The sequence below is a fragment of the Leguminivora glycinivorella genome, chromosome 13 (genome assembly GCF_023078275.1).
Source record: "Leguminivora glycinivorella isolate SPB_JAAS2020 chromosome 13, LegGlyc_1.1, whole genome shotgun sequence".
NCBI lineage: Eukaryota > Metazoa > Arthropoda > Insecta > Lepidoptera > Tortricidae > Leguminivora > Leguminivora glycinivorella.
This window is the reverse complement of record NC_062983.1, coordinates 16,351,758-16,365,702: the sequence shown is the minus strand read 5'-3', so window position 1 is coordinate 16,365,702 and position 13,945 is coordinate 16,351,758. Positions and strand designations below refer to the sequence as shown.

The following is a 13,945-nucleotide window of genomic DNA, read 5'->3' as shown; positions in this document are numbered from 1 at the left end:
GGAGTTTGTAACAGGTATGTCCACTTTATTCTGGCATGATTATTTTAAAATATTAATACGGCAGTTTTTTTACCAATAACATTTTAATGTTGTATTGAAGTATAACTATGTATATTAAAATTATGACAGTTGTATTATCAACAGTTTCGGAGATAATATATAGTTAATCGGATTTTCACTACACCCTGTGTAACTTTATCCTGCCATCACTCTGCAGGGTAAAGTGACTGTTGACAGGATAAAGAAATACAAGTAAAAAAAAGCTATTTTGACATGGTTTTACTAACTTGCAATGTATGCATGTATGTATGTTTCTATGTATGTTGAGGTCAAATCTTGCAACCCAATTTGAAGCAGAAATATTCAACCGACTGAGCTGAAATTTTGTATACACGCTGCGGATGACGTTCGCATATAAGCGCCGATATGGGGCATTGGGTCCTTCGATATTGGGCAATAGTCTGCTCAGCGCCGAAGCAGTCCCATCGAGGCTAGGAACCAATTTGATAAAATGTTCCTCGGAGTACCAATTTTGGTTTGAATTTAAGCCCAAGTACTTAATTTTGGGGCGTAAGAGGGACCGCCTCACCGCCAATAGGCAAGGCAACATCCCTATCGCTCTTGTATATAGGCATTACAGAACCAGATTGCATTTCGATCGGCGTATAGCGTCAACGATTATCATTTTGGCTAGGTCGGCAGCAATCACTTTCTTCGGACAGAAGCCAACCTTTCCTTCGAAAACCACGTCATCGGTCGTGGCAAGTAACACCGCAAGCCCAAACAAATTAATGCGCCTAACTGTGAGCTCAGTTGCCACTGTGGCTCTTCTTATTATCCTGGTACTTTCTTCCCCTCACGGCTACTATTGTGTCATCGGCATAACAAATGGTGATCATGCGGAGAAGTTGGACTACTCTGATAGCCAAGTCAAAGCCGATGCTCCAGAGCAGGCGCTCAGTACCGACCCCTGTGGAAAACTGTGGGTAGGTTATGATTATTATGAATATGCATGTGGGTAAGAAGAAGAATAAAGAAGTCAGTCTTGATTTGAGCACGTAGTCTCATTGACCTGTCCCTATACGTTTATATGGCGCAGCCGGTAGGAACACCACACTCCATTCGTCTTTCTAGGCATCTTCCTCCTGATTCATTGAGCAGTACTCTATCTGCAAGGTAATGCCCTATGGTGAATGATGATCTTCAAATAGAAAGGCGCATCGTGGAAGCAATGCGCCTATTTTATTATCACATAAGGAAGAAAGCCGAAGTAATTGGCAATGTCAAGAGATACTGCGATAGCTCCCTGCCTTTTCTCTGCTACCAGACCGCTGTATTTATGCAGCGCATCAATTGCGTCTATCGCTTCTCCCAGAACCCGATCTCTGATGTTTGGGCACGTGTCTTTCAAAATGCGTGCACAGCAGTAGATGAGACTTACGATGATGCGCTCAACATCGTGCTAGTTTCATCTAGGAGGGCAATGGGACGGTATCCTAAGGGACAGTCAGCTGGACTACCCTTTTTTCGAAAGACACAGTCTGCCCACCTTCCAACGAGAATATATACCCTCTCGGAGGCAGTCGTCAATGTGGCCACGTAATCTACTTCCAAGATGTTTAAAGAGCCAAGGCACACCGTCCGGCCCTAGAGTGGCCCTCATTTTAAATACTGACCTCATTATCTCGACATATTTTCCCAAGGAGACATCAAGGAGAGGAACCAACTCTTCCACTGGGGCAGCCATTGCAGGCATTACATGCACAAGTACAACTCACATTGTGAATCATGATATGTGCTTTGTTGTTTTACAAGACTGTGATTGTAGGTACTTATTTATTTATTCTTTATTGCACATAAAAAAGTACAAAATGGTGTACATAATGCCTTAAGGCATTCTCTACCAGTCAAACACTGCAGGCATCGTGACTGAAAATAATAATCAGTAAAAGAAAAAAATGAATCAGTTTTGAACTTTTTTTTTATTCAAACTCTCTTTATCCTGATCTAAAAGCCAACTCGTGTTCTAATATTTCGAGTATAAATTTTTTCATTTTTTTTCATTCACTTTACCCTGATTGACGTTTTTTGATCAAAAAGTTTTTGAGTATAAATTTAGATTGACGTTTTTATCAAAGTTTTTCCCTCGTGAATCCCTTGGCATTCGTTTAAAAATTTATATACAATGTCCTTAGAAATCAGTTTCGTCATTTATGTTGCGAAGAAACCAATTAGGCTAAAGACTGTATCGTTAAGTATGAGGACAACTTTGAGTAGCCGTATTTATTTGCTATTATATTTTTTTCTTAAAACAAGACATAGGCTTGATAAGGCACATAATAAGGTTCACATTTTGTCCTAGAAACTCGACGTGAAGCAAGTGGTTTAGACAGTATTGACTTAATCCTCCCGAGTAACAATTACGATTCCGGACAAATGCTACTAGAAAATTCACAAAGTGCGTAAAAAACGATACGATTGCGAAAAAAAATTGTACTGTGTGAACCTCAACGACATATGATCCACAAAGCAGAATATCTGGACATAGTCTAGCCATAGTTATTTTTAAGAAATAAAGTTCAGGATCTGTGTATGGCGGCCATTTAGAGAATGTGGCATGGTGCTTCCTCTAACTCCGACTTTGATGTCGAATTTAACTATCATACACTGTTTATATCGATTTGGTTTAGGCACTGTTCAAACACCGTGAATGTCAGTTAGACTTTGGCCTATGGCTAATTTTTTTATCTGTTTCTCTCATCCTGCTTGCATCAAAAATTTACGACAATCCGGAACGTTGCTCAAAATAGCGTTTTTTTTAATTATATAAATTCACCGCATTTATTCTGCAAGTACCCAATTGAAAAACCATGAAGAGGACTCTTAAAGAATATATTTTGGCAGCATATTAACCTTTGTTTGTTGAAATCGTACAAACAGTCATTGAAATATTCTCAAATTAAGCCAGATAGGGGTTGTCCGAAATTTATTTGCTAGACCTTAATGAAAGTACCATAAAGTCTCTAAAATAAAAAAAAATTAGACCTTCTTATATCAAATAGTGCTTACCAATACCTTCAGATCATACTCTCGGAACATAATAATATAAAATTATGCACATGTCAACATTTAGACGAGGTTTGTTTTGTCCTTATACTTATCGATACAGTCCTTACTAGTAAAATAAATCATTGTTTTCAAAACAAATAAAGTCTGTCGTCGCCATCTTGCGCTCATGCCAAAAATGAGCATCTGTTTCAACAAGGATAATTTTGTTTGATTGGAGCCTTTATTCAAGATTTATTTTGGTATAATTATGGCGGTATCATCAATGACTACAATAGGCCTGGGCCTAGGTAGAAGTGGGCCCGATAAATTTACGGAGACCCCCTGGAATCAGAAGGTTCGGGTCGAAGCAATGGTTTAAATGGTATTTTTCTAAATCCAGATTTAGAAACCCGGACCTTCTGATTTCAGGGCCCTCCGTAAATTCATTGGGCCCTTCTCTACCATAGAACCATTGACCAGTTGCTTTGGTTCTGACTTGTGGACCTTAGGCACCGGTCCCACCGCGAGCTTGCTTGTCTTTTGCTCGTTTTTATAGCCGATAGCTCATAGCTTACTAGCTCGCGGTGGGACCTGTGCCTTATGCGGAAATCCGGCCCGACTTTGCAAGGCAGCTTGGGCTTTGGGTTTCACTGCTATTTCGAACACCAAGTTCATGTTTTTATCTTAAGTATTTTTTGTTACTGTATTGTAATCCTAAGCATTTGAAGCTGCAAACATACAGTAAGCTATAATTAAAATGCCTTGAACATAGTCCATACTATACTAAAAAAAACTCCATTAATGATCGATAGCGGCGAGTATGAAAAACAAGTACCAATAGGGTAATACGAGTCGTCAGTAACGCATTACGTTCAGCCATATTGTTGTTTCTCTCATCGTAAAAGCAGTAAGTACAATTGAAAAGTCATCCAATGTTCTACCTAACTGCTTGTGCATAAAGTGTATTATTGAATAGGTTTCCAAATGAAGTTGCGGCATATAAACTAAGCGGTGTACGGCGGCCATATTTGTTGGTGACCAGACGTCACGGTGACGCGCTCCCGTCAGCTGATAGCGTTCGACTTGCGATGCTTATAATGCAAATGCATATATGCATATTATTTATTTTTGGCCAAGGTCGGATTAAGAGCAGAACAGAACATAAACAGAACGGATGCCGAGAGAAAGACGTAAATATTGATTATTTTTGTTGCTGTAGGCCCTTATATACATGAATTATGAATACACATTTGGAATCTCATGGCAAGATATGAGTCGATATGTAAAGGCTTGTATTAGGTGTTTGTTTTAGAATCGTATACATACATATACACTATCGTATACATGTCAGAAAATATACCTACTATGTGGGTATCGATATGTCCTATTGATTAAAAAGTTGAAAACTCAATGGGCTGATAAAATGCAGCTGCAGAACTTATAACGTTAAATGTTCTCCAGGAATGTCCTTCAACTAAGTACTGTTGGAAGTGTTGGATAGTGTTGAAAATGATGCTGGCTGCTTTGAGAAAGGAAGGGAATACATTTATGAAACACCATAAAATGGTACATTAAAATTGTATCTCTTAATCAGCAGACTTGTATTCGACGGCAATCCATCGACAACTCGACATATAGGCTAAGATGTTCATATTTTCCATAAATTTCAAAAGTCATGACGATGTTAAACATTAAATGTTTTGACCATATATCAATCAATTTTATTATAGCATCTCTTAGAAGCTAACTTCAGAGATCAGATGCTTTCAGTAAATTTATACTAGACTATTGGACAATAGGTAGCATATTTTCCTTGTTGCACAATTGTCACGATCAACAAAATAGATACTACTAGTAGATGGTACTTCCTATTGAATGATATCATAAATTAAATATAACAAGATCATACCATCCCATACATTAAAATGCGACCGCCTAAGACCGCGCTTACACTCCACCACACATAGATGGCGCCACAAAAAAATGTCTTGTAGCTTTCGATTATACTTGTAGATGGCGTTAAGTGTCACTTTTGACATAGATTTACGGCTCGGAATTGACACTTAATGCCAATCTACAAATAATCGGTGGCAACAAGGCATTTTTTTGTGGCGCCATCTATGTGTGGTGGAGTGTAAGCGCGTTCGTAGGCGGTCGCATTTTAATGTATGGGATGGTATGATCTTGTTATATTTAATTTATGATGATATACAAGAATGCAGGATATTCAATACTGTTACCTACTACATAATATACATAAAGACATAAAAATTCACGCATCTTTACCCCAAAAGGGGCCACGCCTGTACAACATGAATACATGATACTGCTCAACTTTCAGTAAGAATAACTTTGAGCAATTATCGGATCGAAAAAAAAACGTAATTGTGAATTTGCAGTGACAGGTTGGTAGCCCATCGCCCACACCATATTCCACAGCCGATTTCTACGACATCCACTGGAGGAAAAAGAATGGTGAAATTCTTAGCCCGTCACCTGTGGACACGTGTGATGGTCTGCTATCTACTATTCTACAAGAACTCGGTTCTACATGCTGATTCATGTTTTTTTGAAAAACATGTTTTGTCGGTTCAACTGAATAAATGTACTTCGATTCAGTCGATACGTGCGCGTTTGTTACACTACGCGACCGGATTTAGCGCAAAAACAAGCTAATTTCAACCACAAAGAACTTTTGGAATGTTTGTGGTGAATTACAACAGGTTTTCATTGCTTTCCTCGAATCAGTTTATTGATCAGTTCATATTTCAGAGGCGGTAAACGTGTAAACATTGACTCACGGCCACTGAGTTTAGTCAACGAGAGATGCCATTGCCAAAAAGATTAGAAGCTCATTAAATAAATAGAAACCGTCGACACGAAATAACCTCTAAAGTCTATAATTCCTTTCGTTCAAAATCCTTGTGTAAATGACGAAGAAGAGTTTGTATGTCGTTCGGAAATTCTCAAGTTTGTGTAAGTTCACCATAGAGTACCTAACCATCTTCGAATAGATTTAGTAAACACTCCACCAGACTAATACTGTAGGGCTTCTTTGTTGCTCGGTCAACACCAAACTAAGTAAGATTCTACAAGTTTGTTGCCAAGAGCGCAAAATTTGAATGATCTTTTGTATAGTTTCCATGCCTATTATTAGTTGTGCTTAAACAAATAGGGGGAAAATATAAAAAAAGTGTTCGGTGTATGTAAATTTTTATTGTTCTCGTTATAACGCCCTACTGTATGGGTCTTTAAAGCGGTGACATTTAAAAATCTGTTCAACCATATCATTGATCTATTATAATCAATGGACTTACATGATTCTTAAAACACGCGACCGGCAAAACTAAACATAAACACCACAACACCTGTATTTAGTAGCATGTTTTCACTCAAGTCTTTTCAAATCGGAATGAATTGGCTTTGTAAATACTTGAAAAATTGTATTCATTTACCAACGCACACGCATACCTTATATTCAGGGCTACAAGACTGTCTTTATAAAATTTTGCACGCTTCGTCGTGGAACACATTATCACGGGCGATCAATTCTTTGTAAGTCTTCGTGAAGTTAGTTGCTAAGTCTGACTAAAGCGAGACTGATAATGATCTGAAAGAAGACATGCATGTTTTTGTGTACTCGAGTATTGTTATTCGCGCGAGCGCGGGTTCAAGGCGAAGCCGCCATGTGGGAGGCCCCATGTGTATTCTGTCAGTTTTGAGACTAGACTGGATGACACACATTGATTTAGAAGAGTTGATGCCGTGTGTATTAAAAATTGTGTCGATGCCACATGCTGGATGTGATATTAAACCGAACATAGTTTTTTCCTTTGCAATTTTCCGTCATCTGTTATATTCATATTTATTGATATTGCACATATACTTTACCTACACTTCTCGGAACCTATGGTTTTCGAAGGTTTAAGGTTAGTTTTCGCGAAAGGTAAGGAGGATCGAGACAGGTGGCATTGTCTACGCCTAATTCTAAATTTTTTTTTGGTCCAATTTATGTGCCCAAATCTAATGCTTTTTTTCGAAGGACCGAGTTAACTATAGTCACTTAAATTACTGAAATATTGACTGGCTCATGTCGGTCATTATGTAGCCTTGGCGGAGAATGCAAAACCGGTTCTACTAAAGACCACGTTGACAACAGCCTCCAATCTTCAGTATATGTTTGAAATCTCGGGAACAACATTTCTTAGGGAGTGTTAAATGACTTAAAAGAACGAAGCAAATTCCCATTATACTATAAATAGGTACGGTAAAACTTTCTGATTTCGCGCCTAGGCTGGCTCTCGGTATGTCTATTTTTTTATTTCTTTAATTTGAAGAATTGCTATTTTGTGTGTAGGACTAGTGAATATGGACGCAAAATTCAAATCTATTCATACTTAAAAAAATGAAGTTTTAAAGAAGGCAAGCTTCAAAACCGCATTATTTTACTAATTCTATCATAACTTTGCAAAAACGAAAGTTATGGAAGAAGAATGACCAATTTCCGTCCCAATATTTGGCCAAATCTCGGCATCAACTAGCGACTATAGAAGCGGTACTCGAAAGCATCGACTGGCCTGGGATCACCCGATCACCTTGAACTGAGCGCTCGACATTTTTTGCGACTGCTCGATACAACAGGATACAGAGCTGGGCCACGCTGGGCCCTTAGTCGTTTTGTTGATGCCCTTGGCTTAGAAATTTGGGATGCCATCTCGGCATTCCTCAGTTTTAGACCTTGAAATCTCTTGAAAGATGTAGGTACCTACTACGTTGTTGAAACAATTTCAAAGGGTATATGCTCAGTAGCACACTACGCTAAACGATAAATATGTTGTTCAGAAAATAAAACTAAAATCTTAAGAAGAGGGACGGCAAGAGATAAAGAGAAATAAAAGAGGTATGTTCTCTACAAAGAATAAAAATGATTAAACACAATAAATTCAGAATTAGTCAGTAAATTGAAATCTTTTAGCAACAAGAATGTCAATGAAGTGAATAATTTGACATTTGAAGATGGAAAAGTTGTTTCAAATGAACAACATGCTATTTTTGTAAAGTTTAAGTATGCGATCCATTGTACGTGTATTGAATCGTAATGAGGTATATACCCTACCCTGAAAGAAGTTATTCTTAGCAACTGAACCGTTTCTATAAGCAGTTACTTATGGAATTGAGTTTCCTATTTGTTTCGTATCTATTAGCAATGATAAGAGAGCCTTGAGCTGAGTCACTTAGAGGACGGACACACACATAGGTATTGACTGTCTAATGTATAATACAAATATGGCCGCGTAGGTATAACATATACGAAGGCCGTAATTTTTCCTTCATCTTTGAGATTAAATGAAAATGCAATTCCAACTAAAACACAATGTTTGTTAAGGTATCATCGCACCGTACTGTTTTTTAAGCAAATTAATCAGATCGTCCCCTAGATCGCAAAACAAATGACTAAGCTTCATTGGCAAGAGTCGGAACGTGTAAAGTAATCACCCGAACGGAATCAAACAGTTGTTGCTTACTTACCAAGACGGATGTTTGATATGAGGAAGTGTTGCATAACAGGTGAGCGCTTGGTGCGACGTCGCGGCAACGCACATACTGAACCGACATCTCAAATTCCAAACACAGAGTTTTACAGTTTTCGGGTGGTATTAGGTGTTTAGTGCGGCGTATGGCGCGGTTCGTGAGGCACTGACGGCCGGTCGCGCCGACCGCCGGCCGCTCCTGCATTGCGGCGCGCAGCCGCAGTCGTTCGCGCATGACCTTGGCATTGAACTTGGCAATGGGCCGGCGCGGGGGCCGGGGGCCCGATGCACCAGCTGCACCGCCCCTCTCCTTCCGTCAGCACGCGAGCGCCCCAAACCTGATCCCTACGAATTTTGCCGCTCGCCCAATCAGAAACGCTCCTATGATCCCTTTGGCGTTGACGGATTAACTTGATTTGCTTTGTGAGCCTTGATGTTTCCTTTGTACGGTGGATTTAGTATATCAAGTATATGAGATTCAGTTTTGCTTTCCGGTAGTCGGATAAGATTGATAAGTTTGTATAAAAATAACATCATAATTGCAGTTTGCAGTACTTAGGTCAATTTGGCTTGCTATATTTTCTTATCCGAAAATAATCTAGTCTTTATACTTGACAGGTTTAAAACAGTAGTTCTGCTTAAAATATGTATTATTTACTGTGGTTGGATAAGTAGTAGGTACTAACTTCTTAGTAATAAAATGGAGGCAGTCACATGTTACCGTTCGCGTGGCTGATGTAACATTTGCTCGCAAAAACTAGCCTCTCCACAGACTTAGGTCACTCCGCCATTTTAAATTCCTGAACAAAACCGTATCTGATATTGATGGAGGTAATCAAATTCATGTCGTTACAAAATGAGTTATCCCGGTGATGTGGCGTACACGTGTCGGGGATGAAGCGGGAGACGATGGAGGGGGTGGGGGGGTTATGAGGGCGAGGGGGGGTTATTCGGAGATCGATGAGGCGCGCGCAGGCGGTCCCCCAGTGCTTGCGTCGCTACGACTACTCACGTTGTTCCCAAGCCCTCTCAAGCTTTCAGCTACTGCTATCCAGCATATCTTAGACCTAAAGATGTGTGAGAATGACGAGTAACAGCAGAAGCGCTTATACTGGTTTTCCCTGAAGCAAACGCTACCCAACCGCTGGCATGTACTCATAATATATAGCTGGCCTGGGAGCGATTCCGCCGAAATACAAGTACTTCGCACATACTGATTCCGCCTTTATAGCTAGGTTGAGATAGACTTGTCTGTTATTCCAGGCAGTCGTCAAGTGAAATAAGCGACGTAATTTTTCTGGTAGCCAAAACAGTGAGCAACAAAATTATCTCTCTCAATACTGGTGGGTCTCAATGCTCTTGGGTCGAGTCGCGTGCGAATAATCTTCAGCAGTTTACTTCGCAAGTTTCGCAACCTGTGCCGCTCGCTGTACCAGTAGGTAACTGTGAATTTCGCCGAGATGAAAACGCGTGACCGGTCGGACCGGTTTTTTGTTAATCTCAGGTATTGTATCAGAAGTTACACTTTAAGTTTATTGCGCAACTTCTGTATGAAAGTCTGGGGATTGCGAGAGTTGGGCCGTAATGGCGGAAAAGTTTTGGGCGCTGAGTCGCCGTATATCAAAAGGTCGCGGGTAATTGGCACAGGCCAAATTGGATTTGCCTCGAGGCCTAAGTTTCCGGGGAACTTTGGTTCGCTGAGATTAGGAAAACAGCCGGATGTTGCTCAATGACGAATTACTCTGGTTACCTTCTACCTATAGTAATCAAGTGAACTAAGTACAGCTACGAGTATGTAGGTGCAGTATTTTTATAATCTTCGTAGATATTGTATCCTAAATGAGTTAATTTTGAATACCTATCTAAGATTCACATTACATCAAGTGTTTTTTACCAACACGTCTTACGTTGTACTTTAGGTACAAATGGTACTACCTAGAGTGTATCCCGAAGTTTCATGGACATACTTAGTTCTCTAAAATTAAATGCACCTAGCATGTTGGCATGGCATCTTGAACCATGATTCAACATGATAATATCTAGATATATATTTGCTATTTTGTAATTTATCCCGTTTTGAAGATAACGCAATGATCCTTACATATTATTACAGTCATATTAATAATCTAACCAACAAATTAAAATTTTGAAAAAACCCTCGACCGCGACATATAGGACCGATTTTCATGAAACATGGCAAAGAACACTCCCGACTAATTCAGATTTCATAAAACAAAAAATCGGTTCATCAGTTCGGGAGCTACGATGCCACAGACAGACACACACAAACACACACAAATAGACAGTCAGACAGACAGACAGTAAAACGTTTAACACTCTTAATTAACAAATCGTGTTTTCTAGCTACGATTAAGTACCTACTTAAATTAGAAACGGAAATAGGATAAACTAAAGCAAGTGAAGAGTATTGTACTTACCTGAGCATCCACGTTTTGTAAGGTCAGGGTCAGGGTCTCTTTTAGCGTCGTTAGGGTGCGCTCGAGTCATTGATTGTAAGTAAGAAAGGGTAGTTAGAAGGGTATATTATTAACTCGAACATTTCCATATAAATCCATACTAATATTATAAATGGGAAAGTGCGTATGTCTGTTTGTTTGTCCGTCTTTCACAGCAAAACGGAGCGACGAATTGACGTGATATTTTAAGTGGAGATAGTTGAAGGGATGGAGAGTGACATATGCTAATTTTGTCTCTTTCTAACTAACCTCACACTTCCCTAAAATGGGGGGTGGATTTTTGTATGGAGCACAATCTTCGAATTTAAAACGAGCGTAGCCGCGGGCAAAAGCTAATAAATATTGAAGGACACTCTTACACGTATTGACTGCGTCCCACGGTAAGCTCAAGGTGGCTTGTGTTATGGGTACTTAGGCAACGATCATATAACACACAAATACTTATACCATCTTATACCACAGAATACATAATAGTACAAGTACAGAAGGCTCACTCCCATTGATGTTCACACAATGCCGCCATTCTAAATTCATACCTACATTAACAAACGGACCGCACCCGAGCAGCCGACATTGAATTCTATTGCGCCGCGCGAAAGTCGTCGCCACTGAATGGGCCGCGAACTCGCGGCCCCCGGCATGTACTTGTAGCGCAGCGATAGAATCGTGGAGTGAGCCGCCCCTGCTTATACGTAGAAAATATCCAACAAAAGTAAAGTAACAATTAAGATTTGTCAATAGTATCTCAATTAGCATGGAAAGATATACGTTTTAAGTTTTTACCGGCAGTTTTTGTACCACGTCGTCGCGTCGCTCTGTTTTAGACCCGCTTATAAAAACTGGCTAAATATACATGTTCTGTCCTCGAGATATCCTCGGCTTTTTAAATACTTGCTTGCATTTGAGACTTACGTGGAGAAATTACAATCTCTGCAGGGTTAGCACATGATTGCCGCGAGAGTATGTCGCCGCGAGATAGACTACCCATCCTTATGTCATTAATACAGTTAGAAGAAGACGTGTCATCTATCTCGCGGCGACATACTCTAGCGGCCATCATGTGCTAGGCCTGGCAGATCAAAGGAGATAGTCGGTGTCTGAAATTTTCATTTTTGACTTGATCTTCTGTTCTTTTTCATCATCATCATCATCATCATCATATCAGTCCTTTATCGCCCACTGCTCTATGCTCAGCAGTGGGCCTTTCTTCCAGTACGCTATATATCCCAGTCCTGAGCCAGTGTTATCCAGTTGTGACCAGCAATTTAGCGCATGTCGTCCACCCAACTGTTATTTTTAACAGGCAACTATTACTCAACGAAACAACAGTCACAAACTTAATAGACTTGACGTTGTTCTAAAATAGAGTTAGCTGCTATGTGCTTAAAAAGTGTGTACCTATGAAAAAAACTAATTTAGCTTGCAAGATCTCAATAGCGAGCAATGATGTATGTGTGTGATTTTGATCAGTCATCATGCTCAACATTGCAAATTAAATAAAAGCTAGTGGATTAGTTTTAGTATAAATACGTAAAGGGCCTCTTTAGCCCTGTGCCGGGAAAAAGACAAATAGTACCTCCCACGCTTGCCCGGGTACAGGAATCCAAAACAAAGTGCCGATTCATTATCACGCGTACCTCGCCGGGCCCAGCTGAGCGCGCGCCTATCGATTCCACCACACAAGGCCAACCATCACAAACGCCTACATAATACTAGCGACCATACAACCAACCTAACTTATGACCTCCAGCCTGGTAGCAACTCTAGGAGCGCACGTATACTGGTTAGATCGAGATAGCGTCTCGGTAAGCATTCAGAACAACACCCAAGGCCACCAACGCCCGGGCGGACGTCATCGGAAAACTCGGAAAATCCCTCCCTCTCTTTCAAGTAAAGTGGAAAAGAGATAGAAGCTCGGATTAAGGTACGTACTAGAGGGTGATCATATGACTGGGGAGGTTTGGTTTCACGCCGCGGCGCCGACGTCATAGGAGGGGGCATCCAGCATCTCATATTTTCAATTATGTAGGAAAAGTTGACGGTGTTGGGATTAAAATAAATTGGAATAATAATTGTTCGATTCACTGGTAGAAACAAAAAATAAGTAAATATTTATTTGCTATTTTCCGTGCAAATATTTATAAATCAGGAGGTTTCTTCTGTACTTAAATATTTCTATCCAGGAAGACCAGACCAAAGCCGTCCTACACTTACACATAAAACACAGCTGGCCAGCTATATTGTGCTCCATGTAATCGCACGTTTAAAACCAAGTTCGGTTTTGCGAGCCATTTAAGAGCCCACCAAAACCAAAACTGATTGTCGCTAGATGTCACGTAACTATGTCTATACAAACCCGCAATTACTGATGTAAGTATGGAGTTATTTACAACTCTTCACTTATTCCTCTATGGTAACTTCGCAAATGCGTATGCACGTACTACAAAACATAAATTTGTACAGTTTTTTGTACATTATGACCTTTTATTAATACATAAAATCTACATAATTATACAAAGCAGCCTACGACTTGTCATTCCGTTGGCTTGACCTTTATTTTTTAATACTTGACAGTACGTACAGGTGTGAATACTTAGTACTTAATAATTACCTATTTTATATGTTTTATGAGTAGTAGTTGACCGTTGACCGTTGACCAGTCTAAGCACTAGTATTTATGTACCTAATTTCCATCGATGCCGGAATAAATGACCCACGATAAAGGAGTGGATAAGCCGATGCGGCGAATTCTATAGATCGAGTCATGTGATCGCACAGAATATAAAATAGTACAGACGACGGCAACAAAGAAATTAATACAATCGTAGTTTAGTCCTAAAAATATGTACATATAATTCTGCATACATATTTTTGTCACTTTGGCTGTAT

The 13,945-nt window shown here is 39.8% G+C and overlaps 1 protein-coding gene across 4 annotated transcripts in view; it reads right to left on the bottom strand.

Moving 5' to 3' along the window:
* LOC125232466 overlaps positions 1-13,945 on the bottom strand; it is a 107,741-nt gene that overhangs the window by 75,899 nt on the left and 17,897 nt on the right. For 2 of the 4 annotated variants that reach the window (XM_048138145.1, XM_048138146.1), the window contains exon 1: positions 8,578-8,770. The exons of the other annotated variants lie outside the window; for them this stretch is intronic. In XM_048138145.1, the coding sequence (XP_047994102.1) occupies positions 8,578-8,664 (87 nt within the window). In that variant the 5' untranslated portion in view covers positions 8,665-8,770. Of the gene's footprint in view, positions 1-8,577; positions 8,771-13,945 lie in introns of those variants that run through there. 4 annotated transcript variants of the gene reach the window in all.